General features: G+C 36.2%; 1 protein-coding gene across 3 annotated transcripts; it reads right to left on the minus strand.

Moving 5' to 3' along the window:
- Nucleotides 1–998: 998 nt before the first annotated feature.
- On the minus strand, nucleotides 999–18,231 carry LOC131727760 (E3 ubiquitin-protein ligase TRIP12). Of its 3 annotated transcripts, none has more exons than XM_059019037.1 (29): nucleotides 18,154–18,231; nucleotides 17,767–17,932; nucleotides 17,419–17,536; nucleotides 16,821–16,977; nucleotides 16,277–16,346; nucleotides 15,661–15,889; nucleotides 15,203–15,321; nucleotides 14,653–14,857; nucleotides 14,310–14,410; nucleotides 13,922–14,096; nucleotides 13,657–13,798; nucleotides 13,256–13,447; nucleotides 12,486–12,637; nucleotides 10,692–10,849; nucleotides 10,510–10,583; nucleotides 10,220–10,419; nucleotides 9,789–9,916; nucleotides 9,552–9,703; nucleotides 9,283–9,425; nucleotides 8,771–8,927; nucleotides 8,469–8,567; nucleotides 7,568–7,682; nucleotides 7,032–7,186; nucleotides 5,146–5,310; nucleotides 4,732–4,896; nucleotides 4,438–4,551; nucleotides 3,964–4,058; nucleotides 2,863–2,966; nucleotides 999–1,843 (listed from the first exon to the last, which is right to left on the minus strand). In XM_059019037.1, exons 2-29 carry the CDS (start codon nucleotides 17,843–17,845, stop codon nucleotides 1,647–1,649), a joined length of 3,960 nt encoding a protein of 1,319 aa, XP_058875020.1. In that variant the 5' UTR covers nucleotides 17,846–17,932; nucleotides 18,154–18,231; the 3' UTR covers nucleotides 999–1,646. The 3 variants fall into 3 exon arrangements, with proteins under 3 accessions (XP_058875020.1, XP_058875019.1, XP_058875018.1); XM_059019036.1 differs by having other exon boundaries at nucleotides 16,277–16,349; XM_059019035.1 differs by having other exon boundaries at nucleotides 16,277–16,430.
- Nucleotides 18,232–18,366: the final 135 nt, after the last annotated feature.

Here is an 18,366-nt window from a genome sequence, read left to right on the forward strand (position 1 = left end):
GTTGAACAACAGCTACTAAGAACAGCTACACCAAATAATTTCTTCGTTGGTCCACTTAAACTAGATGTCTGTCCCAAGAGTCTAAACGATCTTGAGTGGTGGACTGCTGCTGTTGCACAATACAGAGTAATCAAGCCCTATTGAAGCTCCTTCAAACAAAAAAACAAAACAAAAAAAAACAAAACATTGCCTCGATTGTTTTAATCAGTCTTCTTTAAACTTTACATTTGATCAAAAACCATCTAAACAAATGCCACTGCAATACAATAAAAAGTAAAAAAAAAAAAAGAAGAAAAAAAAAAAAAAAAGTAGTGAGTCAAACAGTTATTTTATTATGTTCAGGTAAAAACATGAACCCGACGAAGAAAATTATTGCAGATCTCAAAAACCAACACATGAACAGTTGGACAGAGCATTGCTTACAGGTGCCTTATCCATGTCCATACATGTCAGGAGCGCTCAACTGTTTGTTCCAAGCTAGCAGCAAAAAAAAAAAAAAGTGTGTGTGTGTGTGTATATATATATATATATATATATATATATATATATATATATATATATATACACACACACACACACACACACACACACACACACACACACACATATACACACATATAGAGATAGATGGATTGATATAGAACTACAGCAAAATTAAAATAACCAGCCATCTCACTGCCAACAGAGCAAGGAACTGCATATTAACTTTTTTTTCCTTACATTAATGTGAAATGCTAGCTGGCCATAAAACAATAAAAAATGATCGACCTGCTCAATTTTGCTTAACTACAAAATATAAATAGAGCACTCTCAGCTTTTATTAATATGATTTTCTTGCCAGATATAATCTGGTACTCAGCAACTAGTGTGTCTTTCAGAGATTCAGCAAAAATGACCTACACTAAGAAACTATAAGCAAAATACTATGTAATTAAAGCGTTTTGATTATATTTGTAACAATGTGATGAAACGCTTTAAAAAATGGAGACTTTTCACAATTTTTAACTTAGGGGGGAAACTAGGGTTTTGATTTTTACCCGCATTCAACCACCTGTAACAACTATCTGTTTGCAAGATAAAGAAATACACAAAAAAGAAGAACCCAAATACAACACACACACATTGGTGGTATATTATACAAACAATGTAAATGGACAAACTAAAAACCAGGGAAAATGACGAGTGAACATACGTGAAGCTAAATCACAACGCATCTGATAATTTATGGCTGTACAAAAAAAAAATAATCTTTGGAACAAAACTATAGACTTTGCTAGATGGAAATACACACCCCAAAATTAAACTGCAAAGTGACATTTGTTGTTCTACCATCCTGAAAAGAAAAATCCCTTTTCAAATATCACACAGCAATGCAAGTTTAAAAATGTCACCCATCAATTTTTCTTTTTTTTTTTCCCCAACTCTTCAACTAAAGATATATCATTAGTCTTCAGTGAAATCTGTGGGGCATGTAATGTCTTTGTGGGAGAAGGGGCAGCAAATATGTATATCAAGTCTGTAATTTCTGCAGGCTGCTTTCTACAGCAAGGCGGCTGTACACACATTGCCTCAATGTAGGTGATAAAAAAAAAAAAACACATGATTTCTTTCTCTCTTTTACTGTAAAAGGCATTTAAACGTTGCAATCAGGAGAGGTGGAACGATTGCTGCCCCTCTCTAGCAGCTATCAACAGTTTTTGACGCATTATATCAATACTAGAGTAGTCTGGTAACTTGAGATAGTTGACACAGGTCATTACAGAGGGCAGAAAATCATCAGGATTCTCCGTAGACTCAAATGTCTTGCGGACAATGGTCAGCGGGGGGTTCAAACTCCTGAAGCCTGTATTAAATAAAAAACATAAAAATAACACAACTGACTGAAGAAACACAGATCAGTTCAGTGAACAGTCGATTAAGATTTTAAAAATAGATTTATACTGAGTTTCTTTGCTACATAAAGCAGCATCTTTGAACCTATATAAAATGTTCTGCTTGAAGCCTCGACATTACATGGTTCATTAAAACTTAAATACAGTAGAGAGTCAATTATCCGATCGTTGATCAACCATACTGTCTAATCAACCGAACGCACCTGTAACCACGTGATGAATTACAAGTGGTGTATTACGCAAACAGCTTCTGCTGCTAAAACGGCTACAAGATTTAGCTGCCAAAAAAAGGACCAGCAGACTGAGGCAAACGAAAGTTACAGACCACCAAAACCTTAGATGGAGCAATGTGTGCTTTAAGTTGTTGCAGTTAAGCAAATTAAAACAGTCATCTTTCAGTCAACATTCTTGGTTTTTCTTCTATTTTGTCAGTAAGGCCTGGAGATCCTGTCTATGTTATTGAGCAGCCAATAACTTATTTTATTCACTTCAATTGCACGCTATTACAATGTCTTAACAGCAAGTATCAAAGTATAGAAACATTTTACAGAATTTTTGAAGTTTAATGATTCCTAAAGTTCAGTAATGTGCCAAAGTTGTACTGAAGTGTATTCTTTGATGATTTTAAAAGTTTGGTATATGCTATGTTTAATATTACAGTATTTCATTACCTTCACTGTATGTGGTAATTTTACTGAATTGCATTAATTTAAATGATTTGTAAAGCTTTGTAATGTTATATGCTTAATGTGATAGAATAGGTTGCGAGCTACATATCATCAGTAGGTACTTGTGTATGTTAACTTTATTCTATACATTAAAGGTACAGTAATTGTTTTTAATACCTGTTCAATTATCCATACAAATCGACTATGCGAACTAGTATCGGTCCCAATTAGTTCGGATAATTTATTCTCTACTGTACATTCAAATGCTTGGTAGGAACTACATAAAAATGAAAATAACATACCTCCCACAGGTAGTCTTGGACTACCAGTAACAAACTGTAGAAACAGCCTTTGGTGCTCAGCATCAAAACTGCTGAGAATTTCAAACAGGAACTTGACAGCACGACTGTTGACAGAAACGGTTGGAGAGGAGTTACAAAATGAATCAAGCTGTCTTGAATGAAACAGTTGTTTTAAAGTAGGGTTTTGGGTTTATGGTTTGCCTGCACCCCCAAAAACACTTAATGTTAACATAACATTAAATCCAGTTCCATTTAAATTAACCAGACTATTGTGAACAAGTAGTAAGCAGCATTTAACCAGATTAATAAAATTGTCCCCAGTAACTGGCATAATTTTCCACACAACTGAATATCTAGACTTTTCAATTATATTTCTTTATAATGCAGATGGGCTGCTTCTGTACTAAATCAGGCAAGTAACCACAAGATTATTTTGCCTTATCTACTGTTAATTTTTAACATGCGTCATGCTCAGCAGTAGTGGTAGTAGTAGGTACAGCTAGTGCCAAAGGCTTGCACCACCCTATAGAATTAACTTATTTTGCCTGACAGTCAAAAGAAACCTGCTGAATAATGTTACGTTAACATATTGAATTATATACCGCTTTGTAGTTTTCCATATACTTAAACTGACAATTGAAAAAATGTGACATTTTGAAATAACTTGAAATACTGTACTTGCAAGAAGTAAAAAAAGCTTTAGTGGCAGGAATCTTTAATTTACAGTAGTTGTTTGTGGACCCATTAAATAGCAACTGGCAAAGACAGTCGTCTGCAAGCGCCAATGGGCTACGTAAAGCACAACCACCTTAATTGGATCTGCAATGATCACATCAATAGCCCCGGGGGACCGAGTAAAAGCGGAAAACTGCCAATCAGCAGAGATTTCTCATCTCTGAGTAGTACTATTATGCTTTTGCGATATGTTGTAGTTTCCTTGATTACATGATGTTAAATAAAAGACCTACAATTATATACACTTTTTTTATAATTAGCCTCAATCCTAAAATTATAGGTGATGCAAAACTTTTGGTCATAGCTGTACATTTAGAAAAAATGCAGACAGAAGTTATACGTTTCAAACATCTATGTAACAGTTACCTGTCATGGGTATACCCATGGTCTGGTCTACAGCACTCCATTAATGTTTTAACATCCCAGGTCTCCGACTTGCTACCACAAAGCAATTGATCCAGCTGTATATAAAAAAAGGTGCTTTAAATATTAAGAGGCTAAGGGGTACCAATGTTTCCAAGGCCATTCCATGAAACCTTGCCAATCCGTCAAGGGTTTACAGACCTAATATTCAAATATTGTGCATTAAAATTAAATGTTGTAATTGTAATGTTTCCTTTTAATTAAAATTAGAGCTCTACAAGTTCCATGATATGTAATTGTCTACCCCAAAACATTCAGTAAAATGAGAACCAAGATATAACTGAACTGGCCTAAAACACATTTCTGTAAAATCTCTTACATGTTCAAAGCTGGAGTAGACAAAAAAGTAAAGGGATTGCAGAACTAGAAGAAACTGATTTCCACAGACCACTAGAGAAATATATACTGCAGGTTTACCTCTTCAGGATAGAAATACTGCAGGTGCTGCAGAGGGAAGACTGACTCGAATCCTTCCCTGAATGACTCAAACTGTCTGGAAACACCTTCATTCAAAGTCCAGTACACAACCAACTGCAAAAACATGGCAGAAATTTGATAAGTTAGGGAGCAGGACAAAATGTGAGAACAATACATATTGATCCTGCTGGCCTTTCACAGAATACTGTAATATCATATTACCAAAATATTACCTCTCAATACAACACAACAATAGCAACTCTTCCAACACACCCATAATTATATTACACATACCCTTAGATACTCTTCTAGATTGTGGATGTTTACTGGGACATCCTTGCCTCCTTTCTTTAACTCAATGTTAGGAAAACCTGGCAAAGTGAAGTCAAGACCCAAGTCTTCCACAGAGCAACCGTTCATGTTCAGACTTTCTAAAGACTGCTGCAGAGATTCCCTTGACTGTAAAACAAAGACAGCTCAATTGAATCATTCATCTACTGTTGACCAAATGTAAAATTAGTTAAGTTCTATTAATCAATTTTAAATTTTGTTAGCTTAACCTCTGAATTTAAATAGTATCATGCATTTTCTTTTGACATCTTAAGAGAAAGAGTGCCACCTGGTGCTGGAATGTGAAAGTGTTCAACACCAATCTAAAAGTTGAAGAAAAAGGTTTCTCTGCCATTGAAACCAGACTGCTGCCTTTACCTGCGTCCTATCCTGTTCCAGTTTCTTTTTCTGTCTGATGATGTCCTCAAGGTGATGAATTGATTTGGCTACGCCAGGATCAATGTTAATGAGGTCATGGGAGCTGACTGAGGACTCATGACGCAGCATCCACTTGTAAAATGGCAGCCCAAGAGGAAGGTCCAACTAATAATAAAAAATAAAAAATAAAAGAATAATAATAATAATAATAATAATAATAATAAGAAGAAGAAGAATAAATGGGCTTGAAGATACTGTGTAATGAATTTGCCACATCTTTTCATTGATATTATGACCGGTAGGATTACATTACAGCCATAATCTTTTTCCTCGCTCTAATATAGGCATCAAGATATTCAATTCTTTATTGTTTAATCAGGACGGCAACCTATTGAGATGTACATCTTATTTCCAAAGGTGTCCTAGATACACAATTCAAATCTATGCAAAAAATACAATGCCTAAAGAATTTGCATCCAAATATACACACTGCTGTGCAAACGTCTTAGAGACATTCAGGAGTTACAATATGTGGATGTTATGAGCATCAAGAATTTACTCAAAGATTCCACTAGTGTTTTCTACTATTATAACAACTTTGACTGTTATTAATACTGCTTAGTTTGGGTGAGAAGAAACCAAGTTTGCCATTTAGCAATCTTTAATGCACATTGATCAGAATATTCAAAAACTTGTGAACTCAAAGTAAACTATACATGAGCAGCTAATATGAAGTGTTGTAGTAACTAATCCATCACATTTACCAATCAAATCTAACTGAAGACTCACTGTCAGTTGTTCCTTGTCATTAACAAGTGTTTCTCTCTACACATCCATAAAGCTAAAAGCCCACTTTTCGTACTGCACAATACAGATCTATCACGATTAACTGTAAGCTTAAAACAAAATGGATAAAATTTCAGTAGAAGATCGCCATAGAACTGTGTTTCTGCATAAAGAAGGAAAAATATTGAGTGAAATAGCTCGCATCACTTTATTTTCAAGGTGTGGTATACGAAGCATAATCAACAAGTACAGAGAAATATCATCTGTAATTGACAAACCCAGGACTGGAAGACCCAAAAAGCTGTAACTGAAACTTATAAAGAGCCTTGCTTGAATCCAACAATTAAGCATGGAGGACGTTCAATTCAAGTTTGGGGGTGCATATCCTCAAGTGGTGTTGGAAAATTGATGGTATATTGACTGCAGCAATGTATAAACAAATTTGAATCCACTGTGCTATCCTCAGTGGTGCAAGACTTATTGGTCCAAACTTCATCTTACAGCAAGATAACGATCCAAAACTCTTCGCTGGAATAATTAAAACTTATTTGCAAAAGAAAGAGGAAGCTGGAGTCCTTCAACGCATGGAATGGCCCCCTCAAAGCCCAGATCTCAATATCATTGAAGCTGCATGGGACTACTTGAACAAAGAAAGTAAAAAAGATTCCCAGCAACTTAGATGATCTCTGGAAGGTCTTGGAAGAAGCGTGGAACACCATTCCATAAGAGTTTATAACACAATTTGAAAGTGTCCCAAGAAGAATTTCAATGGTTTTGAAGGAAAAGGGTGGACATATTTACTATTAGTTTATATCAAGGTATATTGTGTATGAATTTGGTTATTTGAGTAAGATTTTTTTTCATAAAGGTGTATTTGCATTGAACACAAAGTTTTAGTTTCCTTATGCATCAGAGTAGAAAAATGCAAAATGTCTAAGACTTTTGCACAGCAGTGTACATAGCAATTTAAATATGTAAATAACTTGCCAGTAACAAAAAAATGTCAACTGTATGCATTATAAATTATGGATTTGCTTTTACATAACATGCAAGTATCCATTCTGTAGCAAGGACAGAACACTATTTGCTTGTGAACCTACCAATCTGAAATCCATGATGGCCTTGGCCATTAATTTTCCCAGAAAACGAAACTTCATCTTAATCTTAGCTATATGAGCCGGTTTAGTTGTCCTTCCAAAAGGAACAGCAAACAGACCCCGTGAATTGAAGACGTACTTGGTCCCTTCTTGGCTTCCTGTTGGACAAAGAAATTGTTTGAATATAAACAAAAATGAGCTTCTCCACTTATTTTATTAAAAAAAAAGGCTTGCTCAGTTTTATTTTCCATGAAACACATAATCACAAGATACAACAGAAAGAGAAGGTCTGTATAGAGCAGGGGTCTCCAACCCTGGTCCTGGAGAGCTCCTATCCAGCAGGTTTTATAGGTGTCTTCACACCATCAGTGGCTAAAGATCTGGAACACATGTTAATCTTGACTAATTAAACCAATAATTGGTTCAATTAAGTAAATGAGAGATTGGTTGAAACGAAAACCAGCAGCCACAGTTGCTCTCCAGGACTAGGGTTGGAGAACCCTGGTATAAAGACACCCGATAGTGTAACACTGCTTTACCTTTTGGGTTTGACAAGGCAACTTCCTCTCCTCTCCATAAGCCAAGGTCAGATCTCTGCAGTTCCTGAGATACAAGTGCATAAAACTCCAATGTGGGTCCCAGGCCAGTTCCAACCTAAAAATATTAAAAGTTGAAAATCTGGTATTGCATCTCTGCTGACATCTGATTTTAATTTATGGCGATTCAGTTCTTTTAAAAGGGTCCCTTCACACTGAGTTCACTTCAAAATCGAACTGAGTTTTGTTCAAGTGAAAGAGAATCAAAGTTAATTTGTTTTCACAATGCAAGAAACCAAACTTAGTTAATCTGACTGGTTCACATTCTTATTTTTGTAATCTGAGAGCGTGTTAGTTTCACACCCAATTTTTGTAAGCAAACTCAGTTCATTTTTCTATATCCGTGCAAGAGGTTCACCTGTGATGCAGTCAGGTGATGTCAGAGATGGCAGCATTGCACTATGTTCAATACGAGGGGTGGGAGATCAGATAAGTGCATAACTCATAATATGTAATTTTGTTGAATATCAATGCAATACGATAATGCCAGGATATTAATTTAAAAAATGTACTGATTTGGCATTCTTCCAATTCAGAGTGTATAGCTTTTGCATCTTTCACTACTTTTAAGAGTTTGATTGTCAGTGTGGTTTCATTAGAACCACCATTGATTACACAGTACAGTTAGCAAAAAGTGAACTCAGAACCATCAAGTTAATTTGGACATTTTACATTAACCTCCAAATGATCCCAAGACTGTACTTAAGCCCTCAACAAACCAAATGTGAAGGAGCCCTTAAACAACAATAAAAAACTTTGCTAATGCAATTCTGAACCAAAATATGCAATACCTCATAGCCCAATAAACATTAATTTAAAAGCGGATTTATTTGAGAACACATACTTCATTTTCGTACTGTATTTCCAACATTGCTCTTGAGCTGCCAAGATCTTGCATTACTGATTCAGCTTGTTTCAATAACTCTTCACGGTTTATAGTGCGCTGTAAAAGAAAGGAAAATAAATTTCAGAAACATTTATACATAAGTAAAAAGCAGAATTAAAAAATGTAAGTATAATAGAGGGCATTTCAAAAAAGTTCATGCACATTGCGTTTCTTTTGTCTTGCTGGTGAGACTGATGTACATCCATTTATCTGGAAAATGGTGATTAAAAAGTGCATCTGACATGAAGTTATAATCTCACCTTCTTCCTGTCTAATCGCGGTGCAACTCTGCTGTCTTGGGAATCAGACTGATTAATTTCTGGATTTGTGTCCAGTAACCGCTGCATGGCCCGATCTCGATCAAAGGCTGTCACATAAAACAGCATTTGTCGGGTATCGAAGGGGAAGAAAAATGGGCTAAAAAAGAAAGCAGCAATCTTTTATTTACAAGACATACAAACATTTAATTTTACAATTTTAAAAGGCTGTTTTATAATAAATTATATGTATACCTACCAAACACTTGCCAGATACACAATAGTAAATGCTTACTATCTAACAGTACTGGTTTTAGACATTAAAAGGTATCCTGATGGACATTGTTTAAAGACAACAATTTACTTGGGTGCGACAGCAAATATAAAATAGGCGCTCCCAGTAGGAGACCAGTCTAATCCATATTTCATTCACTTTTTTTCTTGCAATATGTTAACATGAAATCTTTAACCACAAAACTGCACAACTGATATTTCACATTTCTTGTATAACTTACCAGGTTTTCCCAAGCTCTGTTAGCCACGGTGGGATGTTACCAGTCATGATAACCAAGGGATCCTGAAGTTGCCGGTTAGCTTTTGCAGTAAGTTTGCTGTTGATAAACTCACTGGTAGGAATAATCTCTTTGCAGGTGGCATTCTACAAACAAACCATGTATGAATTAGTCCATCGTTACACTGATAAATGACCTGCAGGATTATTTATATATGTGTAATTCAAGAATACAAAAATAGCATGTACCCTAATAAAAATGATCACACTTACATCGTATAGATAAAACCAGTATCTGCTTACTGATTGAAGAACTCTTAGAAGTAGGATCACATCAAGAGAAGGGTCCTCAAATGTTATGTTTTCAGGTGGGACTGAAATTAGGTAATTTTCTAATGGGTTTGCCACTGTAGGACACACCCCATCTGCAAAAAAATTAAACTTTTAAAGTCTGCATTTAAATGCACCATTGCTTTAATAAATTAAAATCCACAAAAGAACAGTTCCTACCATGCCACAGTTCATCATGCTTTTTTGCATTTCGAGGGGAGGTTTTAGTTGGTGCGGTTTGTGCACGTCCTCTCTTTCCACCAACCACATCCTTATTGCTATCTTCATCTTCTCTCACTGGCTTGTACCTAAGAAAAGGGATCATTTTAATACTCTGTTAACTTAAGTGGAAAAGCTAAACATTTCTATTTAGTCTCCCCACATATGAGCACATTTGTACAACTGAATGTGCCAACTAATACAACTGCGACATTGTGAAGATGCATTCTATTAAACACATTGAGCTATGTTCTTTTAAAAAAAAACATGTTCTGTACATGTTCTGAGACAATATAGCCAATTACTGTATAAGACTATTAGGATTAAAGTTTTTACTACCCTGAAATGATCTTATGAAAACAGAGGAAGTGTTGCACAGAACATACAAATACCATATTGTGTGGGTCTTTGTCCAGATTCCAGCCCTTCCTAAGGGGTTGCTTTCATCATCTGTGGACTCGCGCTCCTCTTCAGCCTGTATACTAAACTGTCTAACTGCCTGGTAAACCGTCATGTTGTATGGTAGCAAGTGGTCTCCAATGTAAAACTGTAGCCTGTGCCTCACGTTTCCTGAATTCAAAAACTGTGCAGCCTAAGAAAAAAATGAAAATCCATAGTGTTAGAAAACAAGACAACTCACCCTCGCCCCTTAAGAGAAAAAAAAGTAATCAATTGTACGTGCCAGAGATTCGTCAATTTCGTCATCTGACCCATCGTCGTCACTGTCTTCATCTTCCTCTCGAATTCTTCCATACCCTAACAGATACATAGTTTTTGACTTGAAAAACCTTAAAATCATTCAAGTCAATGTCAATTATACACACAGACATTTTAAATCAATAAATTAATAAATCAACTTCAAACCTCTGACAACAAGGTATCTTTCAATAGCCTGTACCAAAGCCAACGGATCTATTTTCACTGGGCCACCCTTCCACTGTTTTACGGTAGAACAGTCTGGATGTCTCTGAAGCTGGCATTTTAGCTGATGGGTGTTGAAGAATTTCAAGGCCTGGGATCCTCTGTTCAAAACAAACAAGTTCAAGTTACATAAAAGCAGAGCTCTAATTTGCAAGCTGTGCGTCGCCAGGGGCGGCGGGATGTAAAATAGAACCTGCAAAATGTATTTATTTATTTATTTAAAAGAACGTGTGATCGTACTGTGAAGTCAACAAACAAATCCAAAAAAGCAAAGCACTAAAAGTTTAGAGAATACGAACAAAACCCACCAAACCATTCGTTTCAAACACACAGCTGGTTTAAAATTGAGGAACGATTCTATGACCCTGTGTAACCTGTGCATACGCACTGGAGAAAAGATCGCTGGTAAATCACATATGTTTACAGGCTGCCCTATGTTTAAAAAAGATACTCTACATCAGTGGTGGCCAATGCGTGGATCCTAAGAGATTTTTGGTGGATCTCGGGACAAATCAGAACAAGCACTAACATACAAGCACACAACAGTTTTTGTTACAGGTGATGAGAATAGCCTTCTGTGTCGTCCAGCAGTAGCACAGATGAAAATATCCCGACAGTTTCTGTATATGAGACTAAAAAAAATGCTTGGGCGAACATACATTTTAATTTAGGCGCATGTGTGCGACTAGAAATTCCTAGGTTGACTAAACAAAAACGTTATTTTTTTTATCATCTGAAAATAAAAATAAAAAAGTCTGTCTGATCTAAACTCTCAAAGCTCAATCGTAATGTACTCTGGGAATGTAGTCTATTGGTGTCCACTGCTCACTGTTAATCACACATTAAAAACTACAAATCCCATACCGCCATGCTACCATAACAGGCAAGTAGCACATTCTGAGAAAGATGCTACCAAGCAGTTAAAAATCATTTAAGTTGGAAAAAAAGTTATTGTAATTATGTTGATGCAAGAGTATTGAACTGCACAAGTGTTATGAAAGAAAGGAAAAAGGGTTTGTAGATATTCAATAATAAATGTAAGCATTTTTTTTTTTGTGTGCCCCTAAATATTTCAGTGCACGCCTACATTTTTTTAACTTGTGCCTAAAATAAAAGTATACAGTGTGGCGAATCAAGCTTGTAGTAAAACCTAGAATGGGAGAAACTGCAATGCAATAAGAGTCTTATTTCCATCTCTGCTTTTGTTGTTACACTAGTGCAACTCCCAGCATCAGGTATTTTGACATATCTTTTGGCTGTTGTCAGTCAAAACTCTTCTTTGCTTTCTGTGTAACAGGGATGTTCAACTTTCAATATGCTGTTTTTTTTAGCAGTCTACCATGAAAGATGGATGTTTATTTTTTTTTATCATAGAGAAAAATGTCTGGTTGTTAAATAGTTATATTTTATATTTTATATCAGTAATATTGATTGTATACATTTCTTTTAATATCAGTAGAACAATGCATTACAAAAGAAATGGAGTTATAGAACAAAGAATCTTTCAGTTGACCCCTTAATTTTTAGTTGGCTACCAAATTTTGAAGCCAGATGCCCCTAAAGGATTTTGGCAAACTTTGAGACCTGTAAAAATAAGCAGGAAAGTGCAGGGGGCTGAAAACTGCTTCTAGAGAGCTGAAGTACTATAAAAACAGCCAAGTCAACAGTTTCACCGTTTTAAAAGTGGAGGAATTAGCAACCACAACTTAATTCTTAACCCCTCATTACAATTCATACCTGCTTCCTGTTCCATTCCCACTGGGGAAGTCATGCACTTTAACAGGGAACTGTTCCATCTGGCTAAGACAGTTGTTCATTTTGTGCACAAGAGCCATTAGCGGTCCATTTTCTAAAGGCTCTAATCGTCCAAGAGGTTCCAGTCCTGGGGGCTGAGCCAAAAAAAACAGAACAAATACTTTTAGTAACACATACCCCATACAAAAAAGACAGATCAGTTGATTGCATCCTGAAAAGTAGATCACCATGATCTACATCAACAGCAAATAGTACAGCACATCATAAAGCTCTCAAAATTCAGGATGTAGTTCTTAAGATACAGCAGTAGCTTTCTACAGGTAAGTGGCCATAATCTACATTCACATTAGGAGAAGCAAGATCTGATAAAAAAAAAATATATATAAATGACGGGCTCCCGAGTGGCGCATCCGGTAAAGGTGCTCCGCGTGGAGTGCACGAATGCGCCCTATAGCCTGGACGTCGCCGGTTTGAGTCCAGGCTATTCCACTGCCGACCGTGGACGGGAACTCCCAGGTGGCCTAGTGCCGGGGGGGGGCTGGGCTTAGGTCAGCCAGGGTGTCCTCAGCTCACCGCGCACCAGCGACCCCTGTGGTGTGTATATATATACACATACATGCAAAGTTTAGAAATGTTGATATGCCCAATGAGAATTACCCTTTATTTTAGACAATATTATTGTAACTAATTATTGTAAACTATTGTTGAAAACATTTATCAAATATTTAGAAAGTAATTCAAAGTGATCTTACCGGACAGCCAAAGAACACATGCAAGAATCTCTTTAATCTGACATCACGGTTCACAGTGTCTTTGTCACTTCTGGAGGTCAAATAAAGCAGCAGTTGTTTTACAAATCCACTGTGCTGGATTTCAAATGAGGACACATCTGACTCTGAGACTATACTGCTGATTTCTACAAGGCACTCTGTTCCACCATCCACCTAAAGAAACAGAACCACCATTACTTGAGACATTCTACCCAGTAAATAAATTATAAATACAAAGACAGTTTTGCAACAGCCTGGACAGAATAACCCCCCCCCCCCCCAAAAAAAAAGAAAAGAAATTCCTAAGATACATGTTACCCACTTTGTATCGACATTATCAACACAGAATACAAATACATTCAAAATAAGACTTAGCTGCAGACCTGTAGACTGAGTTGTTCAGTAGCAGTGCAAAGTCTCTGTAGTACATTCAGTGCAGGATTGCTTGTATCTACGTTCTCAGAGCTGAAGTTGCGTTCCACAAACTTACTGGCCTGCTCTTTTATCCAAGCCCTAATCTTATCCCTGTGTGACAAAGAAATGTTTTAACACAGACTTCTAAAACATTTATATATCAAAAAAGACATAGCACTAATTGGTTAACATTGCTGTGGTCCAAATGCTACTTTAAATCTATTCAAATCTTACCTGTTATTGGATACAGAGTCTTTTGGAGGAACCCGTGCCAGACCGCTGACTCCAGCTGTGCGTGGCAGTTCAGAATTGGTGCTGTTCGTTTGAGTGCTTAATTTTCCCCAAGTTTTTGGGTTCAAACTTGCCAAGAATGAAGATTTGGGAGACTGTGTGGTAGTAGGACTCTTAGCTACAGAGAAAATAAAAGGAAAAAGATGACATTTTAAATCACCACAATACATTTTAAATAGACATTTTTTGCCCAGTACTTCATGTTTAAGGGGAAGACTAACTGGTATTCACTCATTTGTAATAGCAATGTCATAACCAAGTAGCAACATCATAAACATTTACCCGCTCATCTTATCAAATTGGCATCAAAAAAAAAGCAGAATGCGTGTACCTTGATGGTCAACTTTGTCATCATCTCTGGGAGGAGAATACTTTGGCCTTCTTGGACCACGCTTTGGCAGCCGTTTTCTCTTTAGGACATCACTTAATCGACTAAAACAATATTTTAAAACGTATCATGTTATCTTAAAGGCTTCAACAAAATTCACTAATGTGAGTATTTAGCATGCTCCTGAATAGCCAGATACATTTTATACAACCATTTCATTAAAGTTCAGCTTTGCAGTTAAATAGCATGCATGCTCCTGAATAGCCAGATACATTTATACAACCATTTCATTAAAGTTCAGCTTTGCAATGAAATATGTGTGTAACACAATTCAACTTTCTCTTACCCCTGGGGACTAAGATCCAGAGAATCATCCATGCTGTGCTGGAAGCTGGGAGAGCCTAGGTCTGGGGTTGCATTGGCTGCAGCAGTGGTAGTTGCTGTACTAATTGTAGTTGTACATATACTTCCAGTCCCACTGGTGCAAGCCTTGGGAGGGCTAGTAAGGAGAGTCTCCGATTCAGCTAGATTTTTCACCTGGTGCATCACACCTTAAAACAAATATTAGGTCAGGAATGCAAGAAATATTAACTTCAACAGTCTCTTATTTCACAGTGTGGTTATACTGCTGCTCCTCTAATTATATATATATATATATATATATATATATATATATATATATATATATATATATATATATATATATATATATATAATTTACTTAGTTTGGTTTTAAATTTCTAGCTTATTCTTTGGCACAAACCATGTATAGTAAATGCTCCTGCCAAATGGGCAAAATTAATTAATCTGGCAGCGTTTTAGGCTAGATTTTGGGCACCCCTGTGGCACAGAGTAATATATTACATCATTGCCAAAATGTGAAGACTCATTATTACCTTCTCTTCTGAAATAAACACCAAATACATCGGGTAACTTCTGCATTAAAATCTCTGCCATTTGTAGAGCTCCAACTACAATCTTCAGATCCTGACTGGACAGCATGGAAGCAATGTGACTGAAACATAGAAGGATGACATAAAGGTTTACATCAAACTAAATTGTTGATTATATGCCCATATCTGTCTTATGTTAAGTAAAGTGTGGTTCAGCAGGGAAATAGTGATTAAAATGTAGCCGAATAGCCTATTTACATTTGCATACAAGACAAAACACATTGACAAGGAACAAAACACGACTACAATCCCTAACTCGACAAGTTTTACAAGGATGTACAAATCAATGTTTTTGGTCCCGACAAATGTGGCAAGGTGCTTAAAATGCAAAGGACTGTTATCCATGAAAGGTTTACATGTACTGCTAAAAGGTACAGTACCTACCTAGATACAGCACCTACCTAGATACAGCATGATTTTTTAGCACATCTTTTAGAAGTTCAGCATCAGCAAAATAAATAATCCTAAGAATTGCTCTAAGGCACTTGTGTCTGACTGCAGGTCCAGCTGAAGAACTGTACACTTCATACAGCACACCAAACAAAGTTTTTATAAAGCATTTTGCCAGTTCGGGGTCTTCCTTCATCAGTTGTGCCCTAGCATCTTCCTTCTTCACTTCCAAATGACCACCTTGAAAATAATAATAAAAAAAAACATCAACACCAGTTTTAATCATACACCACCTGAGCAAGGAGCTAGCAGAAAAACGAAATTACATTACACCCCCCCCAAAAAAAGTGTTAATCTTTTGTTTAAATATACATACACAATATGCGCATTAGTAAATGTTTGCCATCCCAGTTGCATTGGAAATTCAGCAAAAAGTCTAGATTTCCTAAAATAACTGAGAAATCCAAAAAAATATTTGAAGGCTGCCCTAAGACAAACAAAATGTTTATAAAAACACAAAACCAAAGGAAAGTCAAAATTGTGTTACAACACAAGATCCAGTTAATGTTGGCATGCCAGACTAAAATATGTAAAATTGCTACTTTGTGATTAATAAACATTACTCACTGGTGTTGGGGTTGGCTAAAGGGTTGGGTTTTCTCTGAATTGCTCGAGCCGTCCCTGTATCCTCATTGATCTGCTGCATAGAATTAAAATCAATAGTATAAACACGTCCAAGGGTGGATAAGCTAATCTCATCTTCACCATTCTGATGAGCTGTCTGTGAGCAGAAAGATAAGAGGAAAAGATCAATACTTCTTGGAAATACCCCAACTAAAATACAGTTGGGAGAATTAAAAACAAAATATTAAGCTTTAGTCTACCAATAAAGTTTTTTTTGTTTTTTTGTTTTTTAAATCTGGAATCCGGTTTTATTTAGGCTACAGAAAAGCTCTACATAAAGTTAAATGAGGTTCTGAAACCATTAAAAATGCATTAAGGGATCATTTACATACCAGTAAGTCTTTACGGGGTTTATTATTATGCAGTGTACTTAACTGAAATACAAGTTCTACTTTTAATTCACAATGTTGGCCTGAAATTGGAGGGGGGGGAGCACACAGAGCATGCTGTACTTCACTTATAAAGTATGAAAAGTGCCCAACAGTACCTCAATTATCCGACTGTCAATTCTGTTATATGGATGCCACAGGCCTCTGTCATCTCGCCACTGCCAGATTGCACCATCTGTGTTCTGAGTGTTTCCCTTTTTGAGCATTGTATCAACTGCAAAGATTCCCTCTCTGGGCAGGCATGGCATAAGCTCACTGAATGACAAAAAAGGCAAAGACAAGAATAACATGCACTTATTGACAATATAACAAGCTTATAGACACGATCAGAAAATGTATAATTCTCTCAAATAAAGGCATAGTGTGTTTTGGTTTAAAAAAATTAAAAATAAATAAATAATTCACCTGTCTACCAGCTGGTCACAGGTGAACACATTTTTTTCCTTTATTTAAAATGACCTTATTTATAAAATTATATTATTCATACAAATATTTCTGTTTAACGTATTTGAACCAATGATGTTACAGGTGAAAAATTCTCCGCTTGCAATGTGCAATGCAATGTGAGCTGTTCTTTTTTTAATATCTGAATGATAAGTGGTCATAAGGTGAAATAAGTTTAAACCATATTTTAAATTAGCAAGTGCTAAGAAATTGGATTTGGAGAATTCCATTAGGGTAAAGGCAAAAAATTACCAGATAAGAGAAGTCAGCTCATAGAGTTCCTGGGGGCTACGTGGTACAAGATCAATCTGTTCTTGACAACTGCCATTTGAAGCTCCACACAGAAGGAATCGGAGAGTTTCTGCTATATCTGTAAAGAAATTTAACATTTTATACTCTGAAACTGTAGACTACTTCAAAATACGTTATTTAAATGTAAATATTTTCTTAACAAAATGAGCTATCCGTCCTAGAAAAGTTAAAATAAATAAATTAAAAAAAATATTGGTGGGAGGAGTGGGGAAGTTTCAATGCATTACAAAACTAAAAATTGGGACGTTTTCAATTGTTTTGGGTTTCTTACACAAACAAGGTACTTACTCTGTTGCATGAGCTGCACGGCCAGACTGGGGCAGTTGGAACACATTAGAGAGAACATGCGCACCACCATAATAAACATGCCTGAGCTCAAGATGGGAGGAGTCACAACTAAGAGCTGCTGGATATTTGTTAACAAATCCTTAGACGCAACCTGCTGCAGCAAGTTCTGAAAGGCAACAAATAAAACACATTATTAGAGACAGATAAAAGCAGAGAAATACGTAAAAAACCATTTGTTTGCAGTAGAGTTCCACAGCAATATATTTTTTTTTTTTGACAAAACTGAGGATTCAATGGCTTTGAAAAATTTCTGAAGCATCATGTAAGCTGGATACAGAAAGGTTTTGATCCTGTCATTACAGGACAAGGTGTTATTATGAAAGTTACCTCCTCATGCTGAAAATTGTCCACAAGCCGGGCAAAGCAGAGGCAAGTGCTTTCAACCGATTTTTTATCCTACAAAACATTTAAAACAAAACTGTTAATCAAATCAAGGCAATTCCATTTAGTTAAATGTTTAAAGGTTTAACATCAACATATTACCGTAACAAAACGTTGAATAAGTCGTTTTTCTAGGCATTTTTGCAGGGCCCTTAAAAG

Source organism: Acipenser ruthenus, unplaced genomic scaffold (genome assembly GCF_902713425.1).
Source record: "Acipenser ruthenus unplaced genomic scaffold, fAciRut3.2 maternal haplotype, whole genome shotgun sequence".
Lineage (NCBI taxonomy): Eukaryota > Metazoa > Chordata > Actinopteri > Acipenseriformes > Acipenseridae > Acipenser > Acipenser ruthenus.